This window comes from Cervus canadensis, chromosome 10, assembly GCF_019320065.1.
Source record: "Cervus canadensis isolate Bull #8, Minnesota chromosome 10, ASM1932006v1, whole genome shotgun sequence".
NCBI lineage: Eukaryota > Metazoa > Chordata > Mammalia > Artiodactyla > Cervidae > Cervus > Cervus canadensis.
In genome coordinates, this window is record NC_057395.1 from 34874215 (window position 1) to 34898719 (window position 24505).

At 41.4% G+C, this 24505-nt stretch overlaps 1 protein-coding gene across 2 annotated transcripts in view; it reads right to left on the reverse strand.

Annotated features, from left to right (window-relative positions):
* Positions 1 to 24505, reverse strand: part of NSUN6 (NOP2/Sun RNA methyltransferase 6) — a 68377-nt gene that overhangs the window by 18042 nt on the left and 25830 nt on the right. For both annotated transcript variants that reach the window (XM_043479665.1, XM_043479666.1), the window contains exons 6-8: positions 14896 to 14977; positions 9567 to 9686; positions 5551 to 5695 (exon numbers count right to left, since the gene is read on the reverse strand). In XM_043479665.1, coding sequence (XP_043335600.1) covers positions 5551 to 5695; positions 9567 to 9686; positions 14896 to 14977 — 347 coding nt within the window. The remainder of the gene's footprint in view (positions 1 to 5550; positions 5696 to 9566; positions 9687 to 14895; positions 14978 to 24505) is intronic.

Here is a 24505-nt window from a genome sequence, read left to right on the forward strand (position 1 = left end):
ATCCAACAAACTAGAAATAGTAGTAAATTTCTCAACCTGATAAAGGTTATCTATGAGAAACCTACAGCTTTAAGCCACTTGAAAAAAGACTAATCGGGAACCAGATATGGAGGATCCCTGTCACCACTTCTATTCAGCACTGTACTAAGGTTCTAGAAAGGGCAGTGAGGCAATGAAATGGAACAAAAGGCATCCAGATTAGCAAAGAAGAAACTGCAGATGAACTAACTTGAAAGACTCATAATTCCCAATTTCAAAATTTCCAACATGGGCTTTCCTGGTGGTCTAGTGGTTAAGAATCCGCCTGCTAATGCAGGGGACGTGGGTTCAACCCCTGGTCCAGGAAGAGTCCACATGCCAGGGGCCAACTAACTCCATGCACCACAACCCACGCTCCACGCCCATCCTCTGCCACAGAGAGACCACCGTCAGGAGAGTCAGTGCACTGCAATGAGGAGTAGCCCTCACTCTCTGCAGCTAGAGAAAAGACGACACAAACAGAGGGAAAGATATACCAAGTTCTCCAACTGGAAGAATCAATATTGTCAAAATGACTGTACTACCCAAAGCAATATGTAGATTTAATGCAAATTACCAATCGTATTTTCTACAGAAGTAGAGAAAAAAATCTTAAAATGTGTATGGAAACACAAAAGGCCCCGAACAGCCAAAGCAATCTTTTTTTTTTTTTTTCCATTTATTTTTATTAGTTGGAGGCTAATTACTTTACAATATTGTAGTGGTTTTTGCCATACATTGACATGAATCAGCCATGGATTTACATGTATTCCCCATCCCGATCCCCCCTCCCGCCTCCCTCTCCATCCCATCCCTCTAAGCAATCTTGAGAAAGAAAAACAGAGCTGGAGGAACAGGCTCCCTACTTCAGACTATACTACAAAGCTATAGTGATCAGAATAGTACGGTACTGGCATTTACAAAAGAAATATAGATCAATGGAATAGGCAGAAAGCCAAGAAATAAACCTATGCATCTATGGGCAATTAATCTACAACAAAGGAAGAAAGTCTATACAATGGAGAAAGGACAGCCTCTTCCATAAATAGCACTGATAAAATGGGACAGCTACATGTAAAAAAATGAAATTAGAACATTCTTAAACACCATACACAAAAATAAACTCAGAATGGATTAAACACCTAAATGTTAGACTGGATAATATAAAACTCTTAAGAGAAAAACATAGGCAGAACACTATCTGATATAAATCACAACAATATCTTTTTCAATCCATCTTCTAGAGTAATGGAAAAAAAAAAAAAATAAACAAATGGGACCTAGTTAAACTCAGAAGATTCTGTATAGCAAAGCAAACCATAAACAAAGAATAAACAAAACCATAAACAAAAAACCCACAGAATGGGAGAAAATGTTTGCAAACCATGTGACCAACAAGGGATTAATCTCCAAAATTTACAAACAGGCCATACAACTCAATATCAAAAAAAAAAAAACTTAAGCAAAAATGGGAAAAAACTCTAAAAAAACACTTCTCCAAGGAGACAGACAGATGGCCAAGAGGCACAGGAAAAGATGCTTAATATAACTAATTATTAGAGAAATGCAAGTCAAAACTACAATAAGATATCACCTCATACCAGTCAGAATGGCCATCATCAACAAACCACCAACAATAAATGGTGGAGAGGGTGTGGAGAAAAAGGAACCCTCCTACACTGTTGGTGGGAATGTAAATTGGTACAGCCACTATGGAGAACAGTATGGAGGTTCCTTAAAAAACTAAAAACAGAGCTACCATATAATCCAGCAACCCTACTTCTGGGCCTATATCCAGAGAAAAACATGGTTCAAAAGGATATATGCACCCAATGTTCAGCACCATTTACAACAGCAAATACATGGAACCAATCTAAATGTTCACTGACTGATGAATGGATAAAGAAGATGTGGTATACATATACAATGGAGTATTAGCCATTAAAAAGAACTAAATAATGCCATTTGTGGTAACATGAATGGACCTGGAGATTATCATGCTAAATGAAGTCAAGTCAGACAAAGATAAATATCCTATGACATTACTTATATGCAGAATCCAAAAGAATGTTACAAATGAACTCATTTACAAAACAGAAACACTCACAGACTTAGAGAACAAATTTATGACTGCTAAAGGGAAAGGGTGTGGAGGAGGGATAGATTGGGAGTTTGGGACTGACATATACACAATGCTATATTTAAATTAGACAACAAACAAGGGCCTACTGTATAGCTCAAGGAACTCTGCTCAATACTCTGTAATAACCTAAATTGGAAAAGAATAGATACATGTATACATATATCTGATGCTGAAGCTGAAACTCCAATACTTTGGCCACCTGATGCAAAGACTGATTCATTTGAAAGAACCCTGATGCTGGGAAAGATTGAAGGCAGGAGGAGAAGGGGATGACAGAGGATGAGATAGCTGGATGGCATCACCAACTCAATGGACATGAGTCTGAGTAAACTCCAGGAGCTGGTGATGGACAGGAAGGCCTGGCGTGCTGCAGTCCATGGGGTTGCAAGAAGTTGAACATGACTTAGCAACTGAACTGAACTGATATATATAACAACCACTTTGCTGTACACTGAAACTAACACATTGTTAATCACCTATACTCCAATATAAAATAAAAATTTAAAAGTCACATGAATCAAGCAAGAATATACAATGGAGAAAAGACAGCCTCTTCAATAAAAGGTGCTTGGAAAACTGGACAGCTACACATAAAAGAATAAGACCAGAACACTTTCTAACACCAGACACAAAAATAAACTCAAAATGGATTAAAGATGTAAAATAAGACCTAAGACCTATAGTATGACTATCTTGCTGCCTTGTTTGTACCCTCTGTAGGGACAACGGATATCATGGTTAAGGCAGAGGCCTTAACTAATTTCATTAAACAGGCCCTCTTAGACAGTACTAAAGCCATTCAAGCTTTGAACGAAGAACAGATTCAGATGAGAAAGGCAGTAATTCAAAATAGGATGGCATTAGACATACTCACAGCAGCCCAAGGAGGGACTTGCGCGAATGTTGTGTGTACATCCCTGACCTGTCTGAAAATGTATCTACTGCGTTGGAGGATATGCAAAATCAAGTGACAGCCATGTCTAATGAACTGTTGTTATAGTAATCTTGATCATACTGCTTTGTGGGCCCTGCTTCCTACAATGCCTTGTGAATTTTGTAACCCAGAAGTTGATAGCATTCTCTCATGTGGGTGGCAGGAGGGCTAAGGTACAATATATCTCAGTAAATGATGCTCGTTATGGAAACTAAGAGCATCAGGAGGGGGGAATGAAGAAAGAATTCATAGGGCCTGGACTCCATCTCAGGCCTGTCCATGCTGATGTGCTAGGCCGCCTCTCCAACGGACTCTGAACTCTGTGCTTAGCGCCTGTGGGAATGACAATGGAAGGATAAGACCCCCTCTGGGCAGGGGAATCTTGAAGATCACATCCAGGTTACTCATTGCCTAAGAGAAAACAGACACTAATCACCCCTGCCTCCGGACAGTATCTATCGGAATGTAACCACAGGCTTATTGATTATTAACTGTTTGAACACATAACACGTGAATGATGGGGTTATTGTGATTGTATTTACCCTTCCTTTGTAAGCCTCAAGGGATTTGGGCTGGTGGGTTTGGACACGTACACATGGGGTATAAAAGATTTTCACAAATGCTGGTCAGGGCCCTTGGCTAAGAGGAGACTGTGCCTTGGGCGCACGGGTGTAATAAACTGCACTCGACTATCAAAAAAAAAAAAAAAGATATGACACTATAAAGCTCTCAGAGGAAAACAGGAGGAACATTCTTTGACATAAATGGCATCGAGATCCTCTCTGACCCACCTTCTAGGGTAACTGAAATAAAAGAAGCCCCTGTACAGAAAAGGAAACCATAAATAGGACAAAAAGACAACCCTCAGATTGTGCGAAAGTAACTGCAAATGAAGCAAGAGACAAAGGATTAATCTCCAAAACGTACAGCAGCTCATGAGGCTCAATATCAAAATAACAAACAACTCCATCAAAAATGAGTGGAAGACCAAAACAGGTATTTCTCCAAAGACGACATACAGATGATCAACAAACACATAAAAAGATGCTCAACATCGCTCCTTATTAAAGAAATGCAAATCAAACTACAAGCAGTTATCTCCGCACACCAGTCAGAATGGCCACCATCAAACAATCTACAAATAATAAATACTGGAGAGGGTGTGGATAAAAGGGAACCTTCTTTTACTGTTGGTGGGAATATAAACTGACATAACCACTATTGGAGGACAGTATGAAGGTTCTGTAAAAAACTCAAAATAGAACTACCATGTGACCCAGCAACCCCACTACTGGGCACATACCCTGAGAAAACCATAATTCAAAAAGATACATGTGCCTCAACATTCACTGCAGCACTATTTACAGTAGCCAGGACATGGAAGCAACCTAGCTGTCCACAGACAGATGAATACAAGAAGAAGATGTGATACATGTATCAATGGAATATTACTCAGCCATAAAAAGTAACAAAATTGGGTCATCTGCAGTGACGCGGCTGAACCTAGAGTCTGTCACACAGAGTGAAGTAAATGAGGAAAACAAATACCATATCTTAACACATATATATGGAAACTAGATAAATGGTACTGATGAACTTATCTGCAGGAGAGGAAGAGACACAGACATAGAGAACAGACTTGTGCACACAGCAGGGGAAGGAGAGAATGGAACAAACTGAGAAAGCAGTACTGACATACATACGCCACCACGTGTAAGACAGACAGCTCGTGGACGTTTCTGTGAAACACTGGGAGCCTGGGGCTCTGTAGGGACCTCGAGGGGTGGGATGTGGGGTTGGGAGGCAGGTTCAGGAGGGAGGGGATGTGTGAACACGTACAGCTGATTCGCAATGTTGTACACCAGAAACACAAAACTGTGAAGTAATTATCCTCCAATTAAAAAACTGCCTTTTACAAATCACATGAATCACAGCATCTAATCAATAAACATTCTAGGAAAACAATGCCCATAATTGATTAAAATATGCAAGTTCCATGAGTACTTTATGAAACAAAGTCTAAATGGAAACAAAGATATAGAAACAGATTTAATCAATGCAATATTTTATTCCAGAACAAGAATCATTGCAGTTTTTCCTTTCTAGTTCTACATATCACCAATTCCTCAAGAAAAATGAAACACGAAGAATCATAAAACTGAAAGGCTCATATTGAATCTCAACTTCCTGAGCTGTAATATGAAACTAAAACAAATAGGCTAAGAACAAAAAGTTTGTTTTGACCAAATCTTGGAGGTTTGATTCTGTATTTAAAACTGGATATTCAAAGATGAGATGAAAAGCAAAAAAAGACATCTATTATGCCAAAATATCTTAGATCCATGACAGAGTTTCAAGGCCCTATGAATTTTTAGGAGCTGGCACAAAGGCAGCAAAATCTGACTGTTTGTAGATACCAATTACAGAATCCTTTGAAAGATAAAATTTAACTCACCGTCTGTGTCCTTAACCATATCAAGTTTAAGGGCCTTTGTTCCATCGAAGCAAAATGCCCGGATGGAATTCAATCCTAACAATAATGCATTCTGCTTTATTTTTTCTACTTTGCTGGATATTTTATCCAGTGCTATCACTTCTCCCTAAAAAAAAAAAGAAAGAAAGAAACATAAAAAAGTGCAAATACAAAGGAATCATGAAAATTATCAAAGAAAAAAACTCATTAATAATTATACTCTTCCCCACTTTCCTGCTTCCCCCAGTTTTAAAGGTGAATTCATCATCCAAATGTATACTAAATTTACACCGACTACCTATTAAGCATTTCCTTTTAAAGAACACAATCTTGCCAGATAATTTTCTTATAATGCCCATCTACTTTCACTCCACAGAACTCAAAACTGAACAGCAGTGTTAGCAATCTTCTCCCAGGTGGTGCTAAAGGTAAAGAACCTGCCTGCCAATGCAGGAGATGTAGGAGACGTGGGTTCAATCCTTGGGTCTGGAAGATCCCCTGGAGGACAGCATGGCAACCCACTACAGTCTTCTTGCCTGAGGAGCCTGGCGGGCTACAGCCCATGGGGTCACAGACTCAGACACGACTGAAGCGACTTATCACACAAAGAAACTTTAAAATATCCATTTGAGATAAATATTAAAATATCACCAATTTGATGTGCCCTGCTCACCTCTGGAAGAGCATGTTTTTCTGAGACATTTGCCTTCTAAAACTCTGAGATACAGACGAATGTTACTTGTACAATCAGCCTTCATCCCAGTACTTTCTGAGCTATGTACACGTGACAAAATTCATGTGAATTCTGACAAAGACAGAAAAATATTAACCTGTATCACAGCAAAATGTTCTGAGCTATAAAAAATAGTTCAAAAATAATTTTACATGGAAACACTTTAAGTTAAAGTCAATAGGGACTTTCCTGGCAGTCCAGTGGCTAAGACTTCATGTTCCAAGGCAGAGGGTGAGGGTTTGATTCCCAGCTGGGGAGCTAAGATCACACATGCAGCAGCACAGCCAAAAAAAGAAAACATGAAAAAACAGAAATAATATTGCAACAAATTCAATACTTTTAAAATGGTCCATATTAAAAAAAAATATTTAAAAAAAGTCATTAAAGACAAGAGGCTACAGTTTCCTGAATAGGCTGTGATATTCACAGTCAAAGCTACGGTTTTTCCAGAAGTCACGTATGTAATGAATTGGACCATAAAGAAGGCTGAGCACTTAAGAACTGATGCTTTTGAACTGTGGTGTTGGAGAAGACTCTTGAGAGTCCCTTGGACTGCAGGGAGAACAAATCTGTCAATCCTAAAGGAAATCGGTCCTGAATATTCATTGGAAGGACTGATGCTGAAACTGAAGCTCCAATAGTTTGGCCACCTGATGCCAAGAACTGGCTCATTTGAAAAGACCCTGATGCTGGGAAAAATTGAAGGCAGGAGAAGAGGATGACAGAGGATGAGATGGTTGGATGGCATCACTGACTCAATGGACATGAATTTGAGCAAGCTCTGGGAGTTGGTGATGGACAGGGAGGCCTGGCGTGCTGTGGTCCATGAGGTTGCAAAGTCGGACATGACTGAGCAACTAAACTGAACTGTAATATTCACATGGTATTTTAAAACGCTCTTGTGAAATGGTTCGGCAGAGATAGTGACACAAACTCTTCAATGTATTTTGCTTTTTTCCCTTCTTGTGTGACATATGCACTGACTGCATAGACCATACAGTACCAAAGATTTGCTGATCATGTTCCTGGAGGTGACACCAGGTTGAACAGTCAGCACCATTCCAATTAATATTGTGATGGACAGGAAAACCATTTCAAGTGAGTGGAACTGGAAAAGTAGGCAAAAACCACCAGAATAAGGTTCCAGTGTAACTACGGTGAAGGAGAAAGTGCACTGGCTAAAGGTTGCTTTTACCGAAGTATGAGACAGGAGGCTACACTTACACAAAAGTCTGGTTAACTATATTAAAACAAATCAACAATGACAACAAATCAAAAGCAGTAATGAAATCTGGGATTCAATTCTGACTCAATTATTTCTATTCAGGTTCCTGGGGTGCTGGCCCACTGGGAAGTTGCCTAAACAGCCCCAATTTTTCAAGTCTTCACACATTCTCATCCTATGCTGTTGACCTTGCAACACTTGGCTGGCCCCAGCTGGTCTCAGCCACGTGGTTTCCACTGGCCAATAGGATGACAGCAAAGGTGATGTAGGCAGAGATGCGAAAAGCACTCCAAAAGCATCCTTGCTCTGCGTTGTCCTCTGCCACTGCTGACCCTCACTACTGCCCTCGGCTGGGCAAGCACCCGGGCCCCACAGGGACCAGAAGCAAGACACTCCAGTGGCCTCAGCTGAGCCAATACCATCCAACCCAAGTAAGAGAGCCCATCAATGTCATCAGAACCTCTGGCTAACCCATCACTGACCCAGTGCTAGAGCCAGGCAGGCTGGGATCGACTGAATCACACAGACTCCAGAATGGACTCAGGAGTAAGCCGTAAGCCAGCCAGGCTGTGTGGCTGTTTTTAAACAACACTGATGCTAAAGCTGAAGGCCACCTGATATGAAGAGCCAACTCGCTGGAAAAGACTCTGACGCTGGGAAAGATTGAAGGCAGAAGGAGAAGAGGACGACAGAGGATGAGATGGTTGGATGGCATCACTAACTGAGTTTGAGCAAACTCCAGGAGACAGTGAAGGACAGGGAAGCCTGGTGTGCTGCAGTCCATGGGGTTGCAAAGAGTCGGACATGACTGAGCAACTGAACAACAACAACATGGTTGATTTTTCCCTGCCAAATGCACTCCTCTCAGAGTCCTCCCAATCCAGCAGCTCCGTCTCTCCAGGTTCTCTGGCCAGAAACCTAAGGAGTCACCCTCGGTTAGTCTCTCATTTCACAACCCACATCCAACCCACCAACAACTCCTAATAGCTCCAGCTTGAAAATATAGCCAGAATCTGCCCAACTTCTCACCCACTCTGTGACGTCCCCTGAATTACTGTTTCCTGAGGTGGAGCTTGTCTGAGGCCTCGGCCAATGTAAGAAGCAATCTCCCATCTCTGGGGCAGGTGTGAAGTCCCCTCAGACCCTGGCAAACCTGCTCCGCCAAAACGCCTCGGGCCTGACCCCATCTCTCTGATTCTCTCCCTCATCACTTAGTCCACACAGCAAAACTACGGTTCCCCCCAAAAGTCAAGACAGCCTCCAGCCTCAGTCTATTCACTCTTATCATTTCCTCTCATTGAAACATCCTTCCCACCTGTAAATCTTTCCCAAATACCAGCTTCCCAGGGCGGCTCTCCCTTGCTACCCACATGAAACTACAAACTCACTCCCTTCTTGCCATATTCCCAAGCCCCAGAGCCCTCCCTTTGTTTCACCACAGCCGTTACCACAATTACATACGCTTTATCTTCTACTCATTTATTTGTTATCGGTGTCCCTTTACTGGAATGTAAGCTCCATGAAGAAGGACATTTTGGTCACTCTGGTTTATTGGTGTAACCCAGTACTCATCGTACGGATAAGTATTTTTTTTAATCAGTCCACCAATCAATTAAAATCTGACTCTTGATCAAGAAAGCTGTAAGTTCATTGCCTCATTTTAGATTCCTCTGCTATCCACCTGAAACTACCACCAACATTATTAATCAGCTATACTCCAATATAAAATAATTTTTTTTTTAAAGAAAGCAAGCTATTGTAACTGAAGCTACTAGCATGTATATTTTAGGAACCATCTGGTCTTATGGAATTTGAAACAAACAGGAAAGGTAACATCAACTCGCATACATTTCTTGAGCTGAAGAATCTCAATTGAAGCACAGAGTGGTTACAAAGCCACACAGCTTTAAACACAGCAGCTATGCACATGGAGGAAAAAGCAGTCAAATCTGAGCTACAGTGATCCAAGGACAGGCTTTTCTTTTGGGACAATGACACGAGCGACACACCATGAGCAGTTCTGCACACAGAAGGCCTCACCTGATCGTGCATGAGTGCTGCAATGTGTGTTGTTTTGCCTCCGGGAGCTGCACACAAATCTAGAATCTTCTCTCCAGGCTGAGGATCCAGAACATGACTTACTACAGCAGATGGCAAATTCTATAAGGAAAAAATAAAATGATCAGCGGTCAATGACTCTAGATCACTCTAAATTTCAGAAACAAGAGAAAGCAGAGATTACTGGAGGGACTTCCGTGGTGGTCTAGTGCCTAGGAATCTGCCTGCCAATGCTGAGGACGTAGGTTCGATCCCTGGTCCAGGAAGATCCCACTTGCCGTAGAGCAACTAAACCCGCACACCGCAACTAGAGTAGCCCCTGCGCCACAATGAGATAAAGCTCGTGCTCAGTAACAAAGACCCAGAGCAGCCATTAAAAAATAAATAATTTTTAAAAAGAGATTACCAGAGGTAGCCCAGTACAACATCCCCAGCCAAGAGTATGTTTTTTGTAAATATACCAGTGTCAGAAAATTCTTAATTTCCCAGAGTATCTTGTGATCTCACAGGGCATCCATACACACAAACACACACATACATGATGCATTTCCCCAACCAATTCACCAAAAAATGCACTGTCCTTTTTCAATTCAGTGGTTCTCAACATCCTGGAGGCGAGAGATGTCTTCTAAGTGTGAAAAAGCTTTGTATCTTTTTACCCAGAAAATGTACAAAATCTTGCCATATGAGGTGCTTTGCTAATTCCAACCTAAGAATCTTCGTTCTATGCCACTGATGCCTCTTAAAGGCATATCTGGGTTCCTATCTCCCCACCATGACCACACTTCAGCAACAGAAAGTGAAAACATTTTAGCTGTTTCTGGTTGGCACTCAGAAATATATTATGAAAGATTACACAAGTCAAAAGTACCTCCACCTATAGGTATAATTTTTTACTAAGTTATTAACACATTATTAGTATTCACTATATAAAGACTGGAGGATGGCGGGTCAGCCTTCAGCATGATAGAATAACATTACATAATCATTTATTTTCAAAATTGCTTGGCAGGAAAAAAAAAATAAGAGATTAACAAGCATAGGGCTATTTATTTATTTATTTTTTTAATGTTTTAGGCCACACCATGAGGCATCCGGGGATTGGATCTGTACCCCCTACACTGTGAGCAGCAAGTCCTAACCACTGGACCACCAGGGAAATCCAGCATGCGTGCTGTTTTTTAAGTTCAAAGGATTCCATTCATTCTCACGCTGAAACACATCGATTCATAGGTACTCAGAAACTTGAGAGGGTTACAGTGCTCAAGTGAATCCAAGATCACCCCTTCAAAAGAGAAAACCAACGGTGAGGAAGGAGACACAGACAAGCAAGCCCTCCTTCCCTCTGTGCACAGATGGGCGTACACCGAGTATTAGCACCAACGCACACGTCACTGCTCTGCAGCCTCAGTGTCATGCGGCTGATGACAGCATTTTTACCAAATGTATTTAAAGTGTTGTTTCACCGGCCATTGAAATTCAGAGCCTTTTTGCTTATTACAATGCCACCTGCAACAAAGAAACCAGACCAGCTCAGCAAAGCTGACAGGGAGCTCATCATTTGGGTGATCAGCCTAGCCAACGGGTGCTCACATAGCGTGGTCGTCCACAGTGCCCAGTAAAGGGTCTTCTCGAAGAACCCAGTGCTCTCTGACCAGGTCTGCGTTAACTACAGGAAGTCGGACCTCCCTGCCCAGGAAAAGGCAATGCTGGAATGGGTGCTTGCTATTTCCCAAGCTGATGACATAACAGATGACTGTTTCAAAAAGCTCCAGGTGCACAGCCTCAACCAAGAAGATACCTGGGATATAGCTGCAATTTCAGTTTTTTATGCCATGTCCAATCACCTTGCTCATTTTGTCAATCTTGTTCCCAACAAAGAATTGTATTGGATGGGCTGAACCAATGATGTCAAACACACCAGGAGGGAACCTGCTGCTCAGAAAATATAAAGACCTGAACAGAAAAATCAGTGTTTACATTTCCAGCACGTTACATCACAGGACACCACTTGGGAAGTAATTTTTTTTTTTAATATTGAATCAACAGATAGGAAAGAAAGCAAATACATTTGTCTGCTGCCTGCTTGATGAGATAGATCCTAAGGAACATTTGACATCTGGGTCTAGGGAAGCCATTTACATTTTTACTTTTGTTGTGATCTGAAAGGAACATCAGAAGCAAAGGAGTCTGGACAACGCTTAGGGCATTTTTGATGAACTGATTGACATCTGTGACTTTCAGCAACAGCTGAACATTTTTTAGCTTTTAAAAAGTAGAGCTACATAGAAATTGGTCTATACAGACTATGGTTTGAAATAAATTCCTTGTTAACACAATGGTATTTGAAGGCTCTGAGGACTTCCCTGGTGGCACAGTGGAGAGGAATCCACTGCCAATCCAGGGTACACGGGTTCAATCCCTGGTCTGGGAAGACTCCATGTGCCACAGAGAAAATAAGCCCATGTACAACAGCTACTGAAGCCTGTGTGCCTGGAGCCTGTTCCCCACAACAAGAAAAGCCCCCGCAATGAGAAGCCCGCACACCACAACTAAAGAAAAGCCCACACAGCAAAGAAAACCCAACACAGCCAAAAATAAAAACAACTTTTTTAATTGTTAAAAAAAAAAAAAAGGGTAAAGGCGCTGAAAGGCAGTAGGTAAGTAAGAGCAGGCACAAAGTCATTCTTTCTTTACTGCCTTCTCCATTTAATCTCCAGCGATTTTCACTTTTTCACTGAAAGGTCTTAAAATCATGGTCATCTCAATAGAATTTTTCCTTGTGTAGTTTCTTATCTTAGGTTTTAGTAAAAATTATTTCAAACAAGAGAGCACTCACATTTTAAGTACAAGTGTAAGAAAAAAGCCAAAACCTGACACACTACTAAATGACTTGTTCTATGTGTTACAACTACCACTGCCTTAAGTTTGTGGCCATCTTAAACTTTTCAGGAGTCATTTTCATTTATTTAACTGATAGAGATACATACAAATCCACAAAATGCTTCTGTTTCTACTTGACTTCTTTCAGTTCAGTAGTTCAGTCATGTCTGACTCTTTGCAACACCATGGACTGCAGCACACCAGACCTCCCTGTCCATCACCAACTCCTGGAGTTTACTCAAACTCATGTCCATTGAGTCAGTGATACCATTCAACCATCTCATCCTCTGTCATCCCCTTCTCCTCCCGCCTTCAATCTTTTCCAGCATCAGGGTCTTTTCCAATGAGTCAGTTCTTCGCATCAGGTGGCCAAAGTATTGGAGTTTCAGCTTCAGCACCTGTCCTTCCAATGAATATTCAGGATTGATTTCCTTTAGGATGGACTGGCAGGATCTCCTTGCAGTCTAAGGGACTCTCAAGAGTCTTTTCCAACACTGCAGTTCAAAAGCATCAATTCTTCAGTGCTCAGTTTTTTTTTAGATTCCAACTTTGGAAAAACCAAAGTTTTGACTAGATGGACCTCTGTTGGCAAAGTAATGTCTCTGCTTTTTAATATGCTATCTAGGTTGGTCATAATTTTTCTTCCAAGGAGTAAGCGTCTTTTAATTTCATGGCTGCAGTCACCATCTGCAGTGATTTTGCAGCCAAAAAAAAGTGTGTCACTGTTTCCACTGTTTCCCCATCTATTTGCCACGAAGTGATGGGACCAGCCATGACCTTAGTTTTCTGAATGTTGAGCTTTAAGCCAACTTTTTCACTCTCATCTTTCACTTTCATCAATAGGCTTTTTAGTTCCTCTTCACTTTCTGCCATCAGGGTGGTGTCATCTGCATATCTGAGGTTATTGATATTTCTCCTGGCAATCTTGATTCCAGCTTGTGCTTCATCCAGTCCTGCATTTCTCATGATGTACTCTGCATATAAGTTAAATAAGCAGGATGACAATTTACAGTCTTGACATATTCCTTTTCCCATTTGGAACCAGTGTGTTGTTCCATGTCCAGTTCTAACTGTTGCTTCCTGACCTGCATACGGGTTTCTCAAGAGGCAGGTCAGGTGGTCTGGTATTCCCATCTCTTTCAGAATTTTCCAGTCTGTTGTGATCCACACAAAGGCTTTGGCATAATCGATAAAGCAGAAATAGATATTTTTCTGGAACTCTCCTGCTTTTTCAATGATCCAACAGATGTTGGCAGTTTGATCTCTGGTTCTTCTGCCTTTTCTAAATCCACCTTGAACATCTTGAAGTTCACGGTTCACATACTGTTGAAGCCTGCCTTGGAGAATTTTGAGCATTACTGTACTAGCATGTGAGATGAGTACAATTGTGCAGCAGTTTGAGCATTCTTTGGCACTGCCTTTCTTTGGGACTGGGATGAAAACTGACCTTTTCCAGTCCTGTGGCCACTGCTGAGTTTTCCAAATTTGCTGGCATATCGAATGCAGCACTTTCACAACATCATCTTTCAGGATTTGAAATAGCTCAACTGGAATTCCATCACATCCACTAGCTTAGTGATGCTTCCTAAGGCCCACTTGACTTTGCATGCCAGGATGTCTGGCTCTAGGTGAGTGATCACACCATCATGATTATCTGGGTCATGAAGATCTTTTTTTGTATAGTTCTGTGTATCCTTGCCACCTCTTTTTAATATTTTCTGCTTCTGTTAGGTCCATGCCATTTCTGTCCTTTATTGTGCCCATCTTTGCATGAAGTGTTCCCTTGGTATCTCTAACTTTCTTGAAGAAATCTCTAGTCTTTCCCATTCTATTGTTTTCCTCTATTTCTTTGCATTGATTACAGAGGAAGGCTTTCTTATCTCTCCTTGCTATTCTTTGGAACTCTGCATTCATATTGGTATATCTTTCCTTTTCTTATATTGGAAATAATAACAACAGTAATGATAATAATGCTGCCATCTAACCAGTAGATTGTAACAAATCATATCAGTTACTGTATATGAAAGTACATCATAAACTGGATAAGGCAAAACAAATTACTTGTTATATCACAGCAATTGATAACCATCTGACCAAAATCTCCTAATAGTAAACCACTTGAACCTCACTCACAGGCACATGTGGAACACTAATATGTATAGCAAATGCATGCATTATTTAAGGATTAATATGCTGAGATGGAAAGCAATCATTACAATAAGCTATTGAAACACTGTTGAGCAAAGGAAGGGAGAAAACGTAGTTGAAAAATCTCAGCTTTTTCTTGCTACCAAAGGTAGATCAGAAAATATAAAAATACACTGCAAAAAAAAAAAAGTTAACAGAAACAAAACAAATCTTTAGATTTCAAATAATTCACTGAAGGATATTTCAATATCACTAAATATTTGCTTTCACAAACACTTACCTGTAAAAATAAGTAGTTGGGCAGTACATTATCAAATGAAGGGCTGAGATACACTGGCTCTGTCATTCTTACGCCTACACCTCTGAAAAATGGAAATCTAATGTTACTCAGTGTAAATTAAACAGTCTACATAAATGGCATCGCCAACTCAATGGACACAGGTTTGAGCAAGCTCCAGGAGAAGATGAAGGACAGGGAAACCTGGCATGCTGCAGTCCATGGGGTCGCAGAGAGTCAGACATGATTGACTGAACAATACAAATTCCACTTCTAGGAATACACTCAACTGGTATGTCAAATATAAGATGTTCCACCTTTTAAAAACCTTTTTCTATTCAACACCAAAATACTTAAGAGTATTCCTGTGGATTATTTCTGGATTTTTACCCACAACAGAGAAGGCCACTGGGAGCATTAAAAGGATAAAGACACATTAGGCACCACTGCATTCAGAGATGTGAATAGACTAAAAAGCAAAGACCCTCTGAGTCTTTACTCACTGATGCATTCTCATCATTGGTAATAATTCTCATCATCAGTGATCATTTATGGTCACTGTTATTAGCCTTTTGATTCAATAAACATTTTGTGGAAGCTTCATTTTGCCAGCCACTATGCTCAGTACTTGTATGAAAAATAAAAATCTCTGTAAGAATCATGCTGGTGGTAAGCCATTACAAACGTGCCTCCCTGCTTCCCTCTCAACTCTTTAGAGGGTAACTGCCCAGTGCTGACACAATCCATGGGCTGACCTTTACCATCTCTGTCCCTACTGTGAGTGGCGGTGGAACGGACCACAGAAGAAATGGCCAGGGACCAGGACAGCACAGACGAAAGTGATCCACCGAAACAGATATACTGCAGTCAGAAGACTCTTGGAGTCTCTCCAGAGCACACAAGTACACTGTCTGAGAAAGCCAAGTATGGCCAGGCGCACAGGCCACACCGGAGGGACAGAAAAGGGGGCAATCGACGTGCTGTTCCAAGGATTAGAGGGCACAGAAAGAAGCACAGTCTGATCATAAAGGCAAAGACAAGAATCAGGACATGGGGCTTCTCCAGTGGCTCAGTGGTAAAGAATCTGCCTGCCAATGCAGGGGACCCAGGTTCAATCCCTGATCCGGGAAGATCCCGCATACTGTGGGACAACTAAGCCCATGTGCCACAGCTACTGAGCCTGTGTTCTAGAGCCCAGGAGCTGCAACTACTGAGCCCACATGCCACAACTACTGAAGCCCCCATGCCCTAGAGACCACGCTCCACAACAAGAGAAGACACTGCAATGAGAAGCCTGCATATTGCAACTAGAGAGTAGCCCATGCTCACTGCAACTAGAGAAAAGCCCATCCAGCAAGAACAAAGAGCCAACACAGCCAAAAATAAATAAAAAATTAAAAAAGAATCAGGATTTGAATGAGTTCAAGGGTACAAGCAGAGAAGAGAGTCCAGGTGGGGAGAACAAGACCAGAGCACATAGACACAGCAGGTAGACGAGCTCAGAGCTTATGAACTGGTCTGGGCAGGGAAGCACCTACACAGACGGTGTGGACCCTGCAGGGGTGGGCTTGCTGTAGGCAGGTGGGCTAATTCTGCTCACAACACTTCTGACACCAAATGTGTGGGGTTCTTTCTCACACCCACCAACTCTCCACCTCTCTGGACACCGAGTGGCTAACCTACAATTCAGCTCCCTTCTGACAGATTGCCTGGGGTCATCGTCAGAATCCGCAGGTTCAGTCCAACAAGACTGGACCGGGCCACGTGCCAACTGCACTTCCCAGGCTGCCACCTGGCTGTGAATGTGGAGGTTCCCAAGACTCTCTCCTCAGCTTCAAGAGTGCACCAGAATGACTCACAGACCCGGGAGAACAGTGCATTTATGATTGCCACTTTATAATGAAGGATACAACCAAATCAAAGGGATGCAGGGCACGTTCCGGGAGAGGGCACAGAGGCACCACCCTCTCAGAGCCTGGAGGTGTTCACCACCCTGGAAAGTGTCCAAGCCCTGTCGTTCACTGGGTTTTACAGCAATTTCACTACACTGTTGTTGTGTAGTTGCTCAGTTGGCCCAACTCTTTTGCAGCTCCATGTACTGCAGCCTGCCAGGCTCCTCTGTCCATGGGATTTCCCAGGCAAGAAAACTGGAGTGAGTTGCCCTTTCCTCTCCAGGGGATCTTCCCAACCCAGGGATCGAACCCATGTCTCCCGCGTCGGCAGGCAATTCTTTACCACTGAGTGACTCGGGAAGCCCAGTTTCATTACATACACTAGACCAATTAAATCACTGGTCACTGGCGCTTAGTTCAATCTCCAGCCCCTTTTTCTTCCCCAGAGATACACCGAAGGCGCTGCAAGTGCCAACCTTCTAATCACACGCTTGGCTGCTTTGGCAAACAGCCCCCATTCTGTATGGGGATACAACTGTCTGGAGGGGATACAAAAACACTCTTATCACTCCTGAGATTCCACAAGTTTTAGGAGCAAGTTGTCAGGAACCTGGGACAAAGATCAAATTTTTTATGTACTAGCTTTTTTTTTTTTGGACACCTCCAGTGGCACATGGGATCTTAGTTCCCGGACCAGGGATCAAACCCAGGCCTCTGCAACGGAAGCATGGAATCCAAACCACTGGGCTGGCAGGTAATTCCCTATGTATTTCTTATTACGCCACAGCAGAGTAAGTTTATCCTGCCCTGTAAGAGTGACATAATTTCAGTAGATATTTATGAATGTCACTGCGGTGGGTCTGACAACAAAGGTTAACTCCTTTTCTTCTTCACCCCATGCCTTTTACCCTCACTCATCTGTTTAACACTCGGTTTCTCCAAATCTGCACCTTCACTCAGAGTTAAGACTCTTGTCCTTGCTCCAATCAGGATTAAATCAAACCATTAAATCTGCTAAGGGTTTCTTCCTCTTAGCAGAAAATACAAAAACCTGAAATGTCACTGCCTCATATTCAAAAGTCAGTTCTTCATTGAATCAACTGGGCACTTACCTTGATCAACACCCTGTCACGACCCCCAGAGTCTAGACCCGTACTGCATGCTCTGAATGATCACTCCTCTGTAATTCAAATGACTCTGACCTGTAGGACTCCAGTCCTCTGGAAAATACTGAAACTTAACATATACTTGCCATCCTAACTCAGGTCCTACCTGTACTTCAGGATCTGGCTCCCCTTTGACTATCTCCTCCTGACCATACCTACCAGCAAAAAAGTACCCATCTGTACAGTATTTAATTGAAAATAACATGACAAAGAATAATTTTAGCCAGTTATTGCTCATGTATGAGTTTACTCTTTCCCTTTAAAACTATTTCTGTACAATGTACCTACATATAATAATGCAAAATATAAGGCCTCATAGAATAAACAATCTGTTGGTAAATTAATCAATCTGAGCCTATGGATGATTCGACCCAGCTGGCATTCAAGAAACCAACAGGCACAAATTCACTAGCTGAATGTTCAAATACACTATTAGTGGAGTCGGTTCTAAAGTTTAAAAAGAATATAAGCAGTATATAAATGCAGCATTTCTTTGTTGCAGAAGTATGCTTTTTTTTCACATAGGCAGACAAAGAAATCCTAACAGCCTAACAGAAAGCTGAGTTTAAAAATCAACAGCTTCTTGATTTCCTGACAAGATGGTTGAATAGAAGGACCTGAGCTCACCTCCTCTCACAAACACACCAAAATCACAACTGGATACTGAACTACCATAAACAAACAAGAACCAGAACCCACAAATAAAGATGTTCAACTTCCAAAGACAAAGAAGAGGCCGCAACAAGATTTCAGAAGAGATGCAATCATAGTTTAATCAAACCCTATACCCGCCAGGTGGGTGACCCAGAAATGGGAAAACAATAGTATCACAGAGGTTCTCCCACAGGAGTGAGAGTTCTGAGCCCATGTCAGGCTCCTCAGTCTGGGGGTCTAGCATCAGGGGGATGAGACCCCAGAGCATCCGGCTTTGAAGGCCAGCAGGGCTTGATCACAGGAATTCCACAGGACTAGGGAAAACAAACGCCATTCTCAGAGGACACACACATAGGTCTCATGTGCCCTGGGACCCAGTTGGAAAAAGAGTGACCTCATAGCAGCCTGGGCCAGACCTATCTGCTGGTCTTGGAGGGTCTCCTGGGGAGGCGAGGGACACCTGTAGCTCACTGTGGGGACAAGGACACTGGTGGCAGGGGTGCTGGGGAGTATTCATTGGCACCAAGGCCCGGTCCCACCCAATATATCCCTTAGGATCTAGTGTTGGGAAGCCACAGGCCAAACAACCAACAGGGCAAAAATGCGGTCCCACTCAGCACCACACTTCAAAGTCTTCCTGAACACAGACCCTTTGAAAAGCCCTGCCCACCAGAGGGACAAGACCCAGGTCCACCCAGCAGTGGGCAGGCACCAGTCCCTCCCACCAGGAAGTCTGCACAAGCCCCTCAGACCAGCCGCACCCACCTAGCGGCAGACACCAGAAGAAAGAGGAACTACAATCCTGCAGTCTGTGAAACAGAAAACAGAAAGTTAGATAAAATGAGGCAGCAGACAAATACGTTCCAGACGAAGGAATGAGATAAAACACCAGGGAAACAACTAACTGAAGAGGAGACAGAAAAAGAATTCATAGAAATGACAGTAAAGATGATCCGAGATCCAAAAAAAGAATGGAGGCACAGAGCAAAAAGATACAAGAAATGTTTAACAAATACCTGGAAATTTAAACAACAGAGTTGGAAATACAATAACTGAAATGAAAAATACACTAGAATGAATCAACAGCAGAAAAAATGAGGAAGAAGAACAGACAAATGAGCTGGAAGAATGCTGGAAAGCACTGCTGTGGAACAGAATATAGAAAAAAGAATGAAAAGAAATGTGGGCAATCTAGAGACCTCTGGGACAACATTAAAAAGCACCAACATTCACATTACAGGGGTCTCAGAAAGAAAAGAAAGAGCCTGAGAAAACATTTGAAGAGATAAAAACTGAAAATTCCCTAACATGGGAAAGGAAACAGTCACCTAAGTCCAGGAAGCACAGAGTCCCACACTGGATAAATCCGAGGAAGAAAAACCAAGATGTGTATTAATCAAACTGACAAAAATTAAAAACAAAGAAAATACTAAAATCAACAAGGGAAAAGCAACAAATAAAAGATAAGGGTTTTTTCCCCATAAGACTGTCAGATTATTCAGCAGAAACTCTGCAGGCCAGAAGGCTTCTGCACAATACATTTAAAGCAATGAAAGGAAAATTTTACTACAAGAATACTCTACTCAGCAAGGCTCTCAATCAGATTCGACAGAGAAATCAAAAGCTTCACAGACAAGCAAAAGCTGAGAGAATTCAACACCACCAAACCAGCTTCACAAAAAATGCCAAAGGAACTTCTCTAGAGGGAAAAGACAAGGCCACCCTAGAAACAAGAAAATTCTGAATGAGAAAGCTCACCAGTAAAGGCAAATATACAGTAAAGGTAGGAAATAATCCATACACAAACATTATGTCAAAACCAGCAAGTGTGAGAAGAGTAAAATGCAGGATATTGACAATCCACTGGAAATTAGGAGACCAGCAACTTAAAACAATCTTGTAAATATATATAAACTGCTGTATCAAAACCTCATGGGAACCACAAACCAAAGATTTTCTATTGCAGATACACACACACAAAAGAAAAAGCAATCAAAACACACACTAAAGACTTAGTCATCAAATCACAACAGAAGAGAACCAAAGAAGAGAAGAAAAAAGACCTACAAAAACAAACCAAAAACAATTAGCAGAATGGCAATAAAAATATATACATATCAACCATTATCTTAAATGTAACTGGATTAAATGTTCCAACCAAAAGACAGAGACTGAGTGAATGGATACAAAAACAAGAATCATATATTTGCAGTCTACAAGAGAACCACTTCAGATTTAGGGACTCATATAGACAGAAAGTGAGGGGATGGAAAAAAAAAGTATTCCACAAAAATGGAAATCAAAAGAAAGCTGGAGTAGCAACACCAATGTCAGACAAAATAGACTTTAAAATAAAAATTATTACAAGTAACAAAGACATTACATAATAATCAAGGGATCAATCCAAGAAGATATAACAACTGCAAATATACATGCATCCAACATAGGAGCACCTCAAAATTTAAGGCAAATGCTAACAGCCATAAAAGAAGAAACTGACAATAACACAACAATACTGGTAGACTTTAAAACAGATTTCATGAACAGATAGATTATCCACACAGAAAATAAGAAAAAACAGGCCTTAACTGACACATTAAACCAGATGGACTTATTTATGTTCATAGCAGATTCTATCTGAAACTAGCAGAACACACATTCTTTTCAAGTGCACATGAAACTTCTCCAAGACAGATCACATCTCGGGCCACAAATCAAGCCTGGGAAAATGTAAGAAAATTTAAATCATATCAAGCATTTTTTCCAACCACAATACTATGAGATTAGAAATAAATTACAAGAAAAAACTGTAAAAAAAAAAAAAAATACAAACACATGGCAGCTAATCAATATGCTAGTAAACCACCAGTGGATCACTGAAGAAATCAAAGAGAAAATCATAAAGATCAGAGCAGAAATATATGAAATGGAAATGAAGAAAACAGAAAAGATCAATGAAACTAAATGATAAACTTATGCTTGAAAAGATAAAATTGAAAAACCTTCAGCCAGATTTATCAAGAAACAGAGGAAGAAAGCTCAAATCAATAAAATTAGAAATGAAAAAGGGGAGGTTGCAATAGACACCACAGAAATACAAAGTGTCACAAGAGACTACTACAAACAGCTATATGCCAATAAAATGGACAACCTAGAAGAAATGAACAAATTCTTAGAAATGAACACTCTCTCAAAACTGAACCAGGAAGAAATAGAAAATATGAACAGACCAGTCACAAGTAACGAAAATGAACCTGTGATTAAAACACTCCCAGCAGGACTTCCCTACTGGCACAATGGATGAGAATCCGCCCGCTAATGCAGAGGATACTGGTTCAATCCCTGATCTGGGAAGATTCCACATGCCACAGAGCAACTAAGCCCATCTGCCACAAATATTGAGTCCATGCTCTAGGGCCTGCAAGCCACAGCCACTAAAGCCTGCATGCTCTAGGGCCTGCAAGCCACAGCCACTAAAGCCTGCATGCTCTAGGGCCCGCAAGCCACAGCTAATGAGCCCCTGTGCCAAAACTGCAGAAGCCAGAGTGCCTAGAGCCTGTGTTCCACGACAAGAGAAGCCGCTGCAAGAAGAAACCCGAGCACCGCAACTAGAGAGTAGCCCCACTCTTTGCAACGAGGGAAAACCCACACACAGCAGTGAAGACCCAGCACAGGCAAAAATTAAAAAAAGAAAAACTTCCAAAAAACAAAGTCCAGGACTAAAAGGTTACATAGGTGAATTTTATCAAACGTTTAGAAAAGAGTTAACACCTATCCTTATGAAATTATTTCAAAAAATTACAGAGGAAGGCACCCTCCCAAACTTCTTCTCTGAGGCCACTGTCACCCTGATACCAAAACCAAAGATTCCACACAAAAAAGGAGAATTACAGGCCAATATCACTGATAAACATAGATACAAAAATCCTGAACAAAATACTAGCAAACCAAATGCAACAATACATTAAAAGGATCATACACCATGATCAAGTGGGATTTATCCCAGGGATGCAAGAATTTTTCAATATCTGTAAATCAATGTGTGACACACACATTAACAACTGAATAAAAACCATGACTGTAGATGCAGAAAAAGCTTTTGACAAAATTTAACACCCACTTATGATGAAAACTCTGCAGAAAGTAGGCATAGAGGGAACATACTTCAACATAACAAAGGCCACACATGACAAACCTACAGCTAACATCATTCTCAATGATGAAAAACTGAAAGCATTTCCTCTAAGATTAGGAACAAGACAAGGATGTCCACACTCATCACTTTTATTCAACACAGTTTTCGAAGTCCTAGCCATGGCAATCAGAGAACAAAAAGAAATAAAAGGAATCCAGATTGGAAAAGAAAACTATTACTGCAGATGACATAATACTTTCCACAGAAAATCCTAAAGATGCTACCAGAAAACTATTAGAGCTTATCAACGAATTCAGTAAGGTTCAGTTCAGTTGCTCAGCCATGTCCGACTCTTTGAGACCCCATGAATCGCAGCACGCCAGGCCTCCCTGTCCATCACAAACTCCAGGAGTCTACCCAAACTCATGTCCATTGAGTCAGTGATGCCATCCAGCCATCTCATCCTCTGTCATCCCCTTCTCCTCCTGCCCCCAATCCTTGCCAGCATTAGGGTCTTTTCCAATGAGTCAACTCTTCGCATGAGGTAGCCAAAGTATTGGAGTTTCAGCTTCAGCATCAGTCCTTCCAATGAACACCCAGGACTGATCTCCTTTAGGGTGGACTGGCTGAATCTCCTTGCAGTCCAAGGGACTCTCAAGAGTCTTCTCCAACACCACAGTTCAAAAGCATCAATTCTTCGGCACTCAGCTTTCTTCACCATCCAACTTACATCCTTACATGACTACTGGAAAAACCATACCTTGACCAGACGGACCTTTGTTGGCAAAGTGTCTCTGCCTTTAAATATGATATCCAGGTTGGCCATAACTTTCCTTCCGAGGAGTAAGTGTCTTTTAATTTCATGGCTGCAATCACCATCTGCAGTGATTTTGGAGCCCCAAAAAATAAAGTCTGACACTGTTTCCACTGTTTCCCCCTCTATTTCCCATGAAGTAGATGCCATGATCTTAGTTTTCTAAACGTTAAGCTTTAAGCCAACTTTTTCACTCTCCTCCTTCACAGTCGTCAAGAGGCTTTTTAGTTCCTCTTCACTTTCTGCCGTAAGGGTACAGGGTACCAAATAAATATACAGGGTACCAAATATACAGAAATCTCTTACATTCCTATACACTAACAACAAAAGATCATAAAGAGAAGGAAATGATCCCATTTACCATTGCATCAAAAAGAATAAAATACCTAGGAATAAACTTACCTAAGGAGGCAAAAGACCTGTACTCTGAGACCTATAAGACACTGATGAAAGAAACTGAAGATGACACAAACAGATGGAAAGATATACCATGTTCTTGGATTGGAAATATTTTCAACGTATTTTCAAAATAACTATACTACCAAAGGCAATCTACAGATTCAATGCAATTCCTGTCAAATTACCAATGGCATTTTTCAAAGAACTAGAACAATAAATTTTTTAAATTTGTATGCAGGGACTTCCCTGATGGTCCAATGGCCAAGACTCCATGCTCCCAGTGCAGGGGGCCCAGGTTCAATCCCTTGTCAGGGAACTAGAACCTGAATGCCACAACTAAGACCTAGTGAGCCAAATGAGCATGTAAGTGAATAAATAAATATATTTTTTAAATCTATGCAGAAAACACAAAAGTCCCTGAATAGCCAAAGCAATCGTGAGAAAGAAAAACAGAACCACAGCAATCAGACACCCTGGCTTCAAGCTATAGTACAAAGCTACAGTCATCAAAACAGTCTAGTACTAGCACAAAGACTTAAAGGCATAAAGCCCA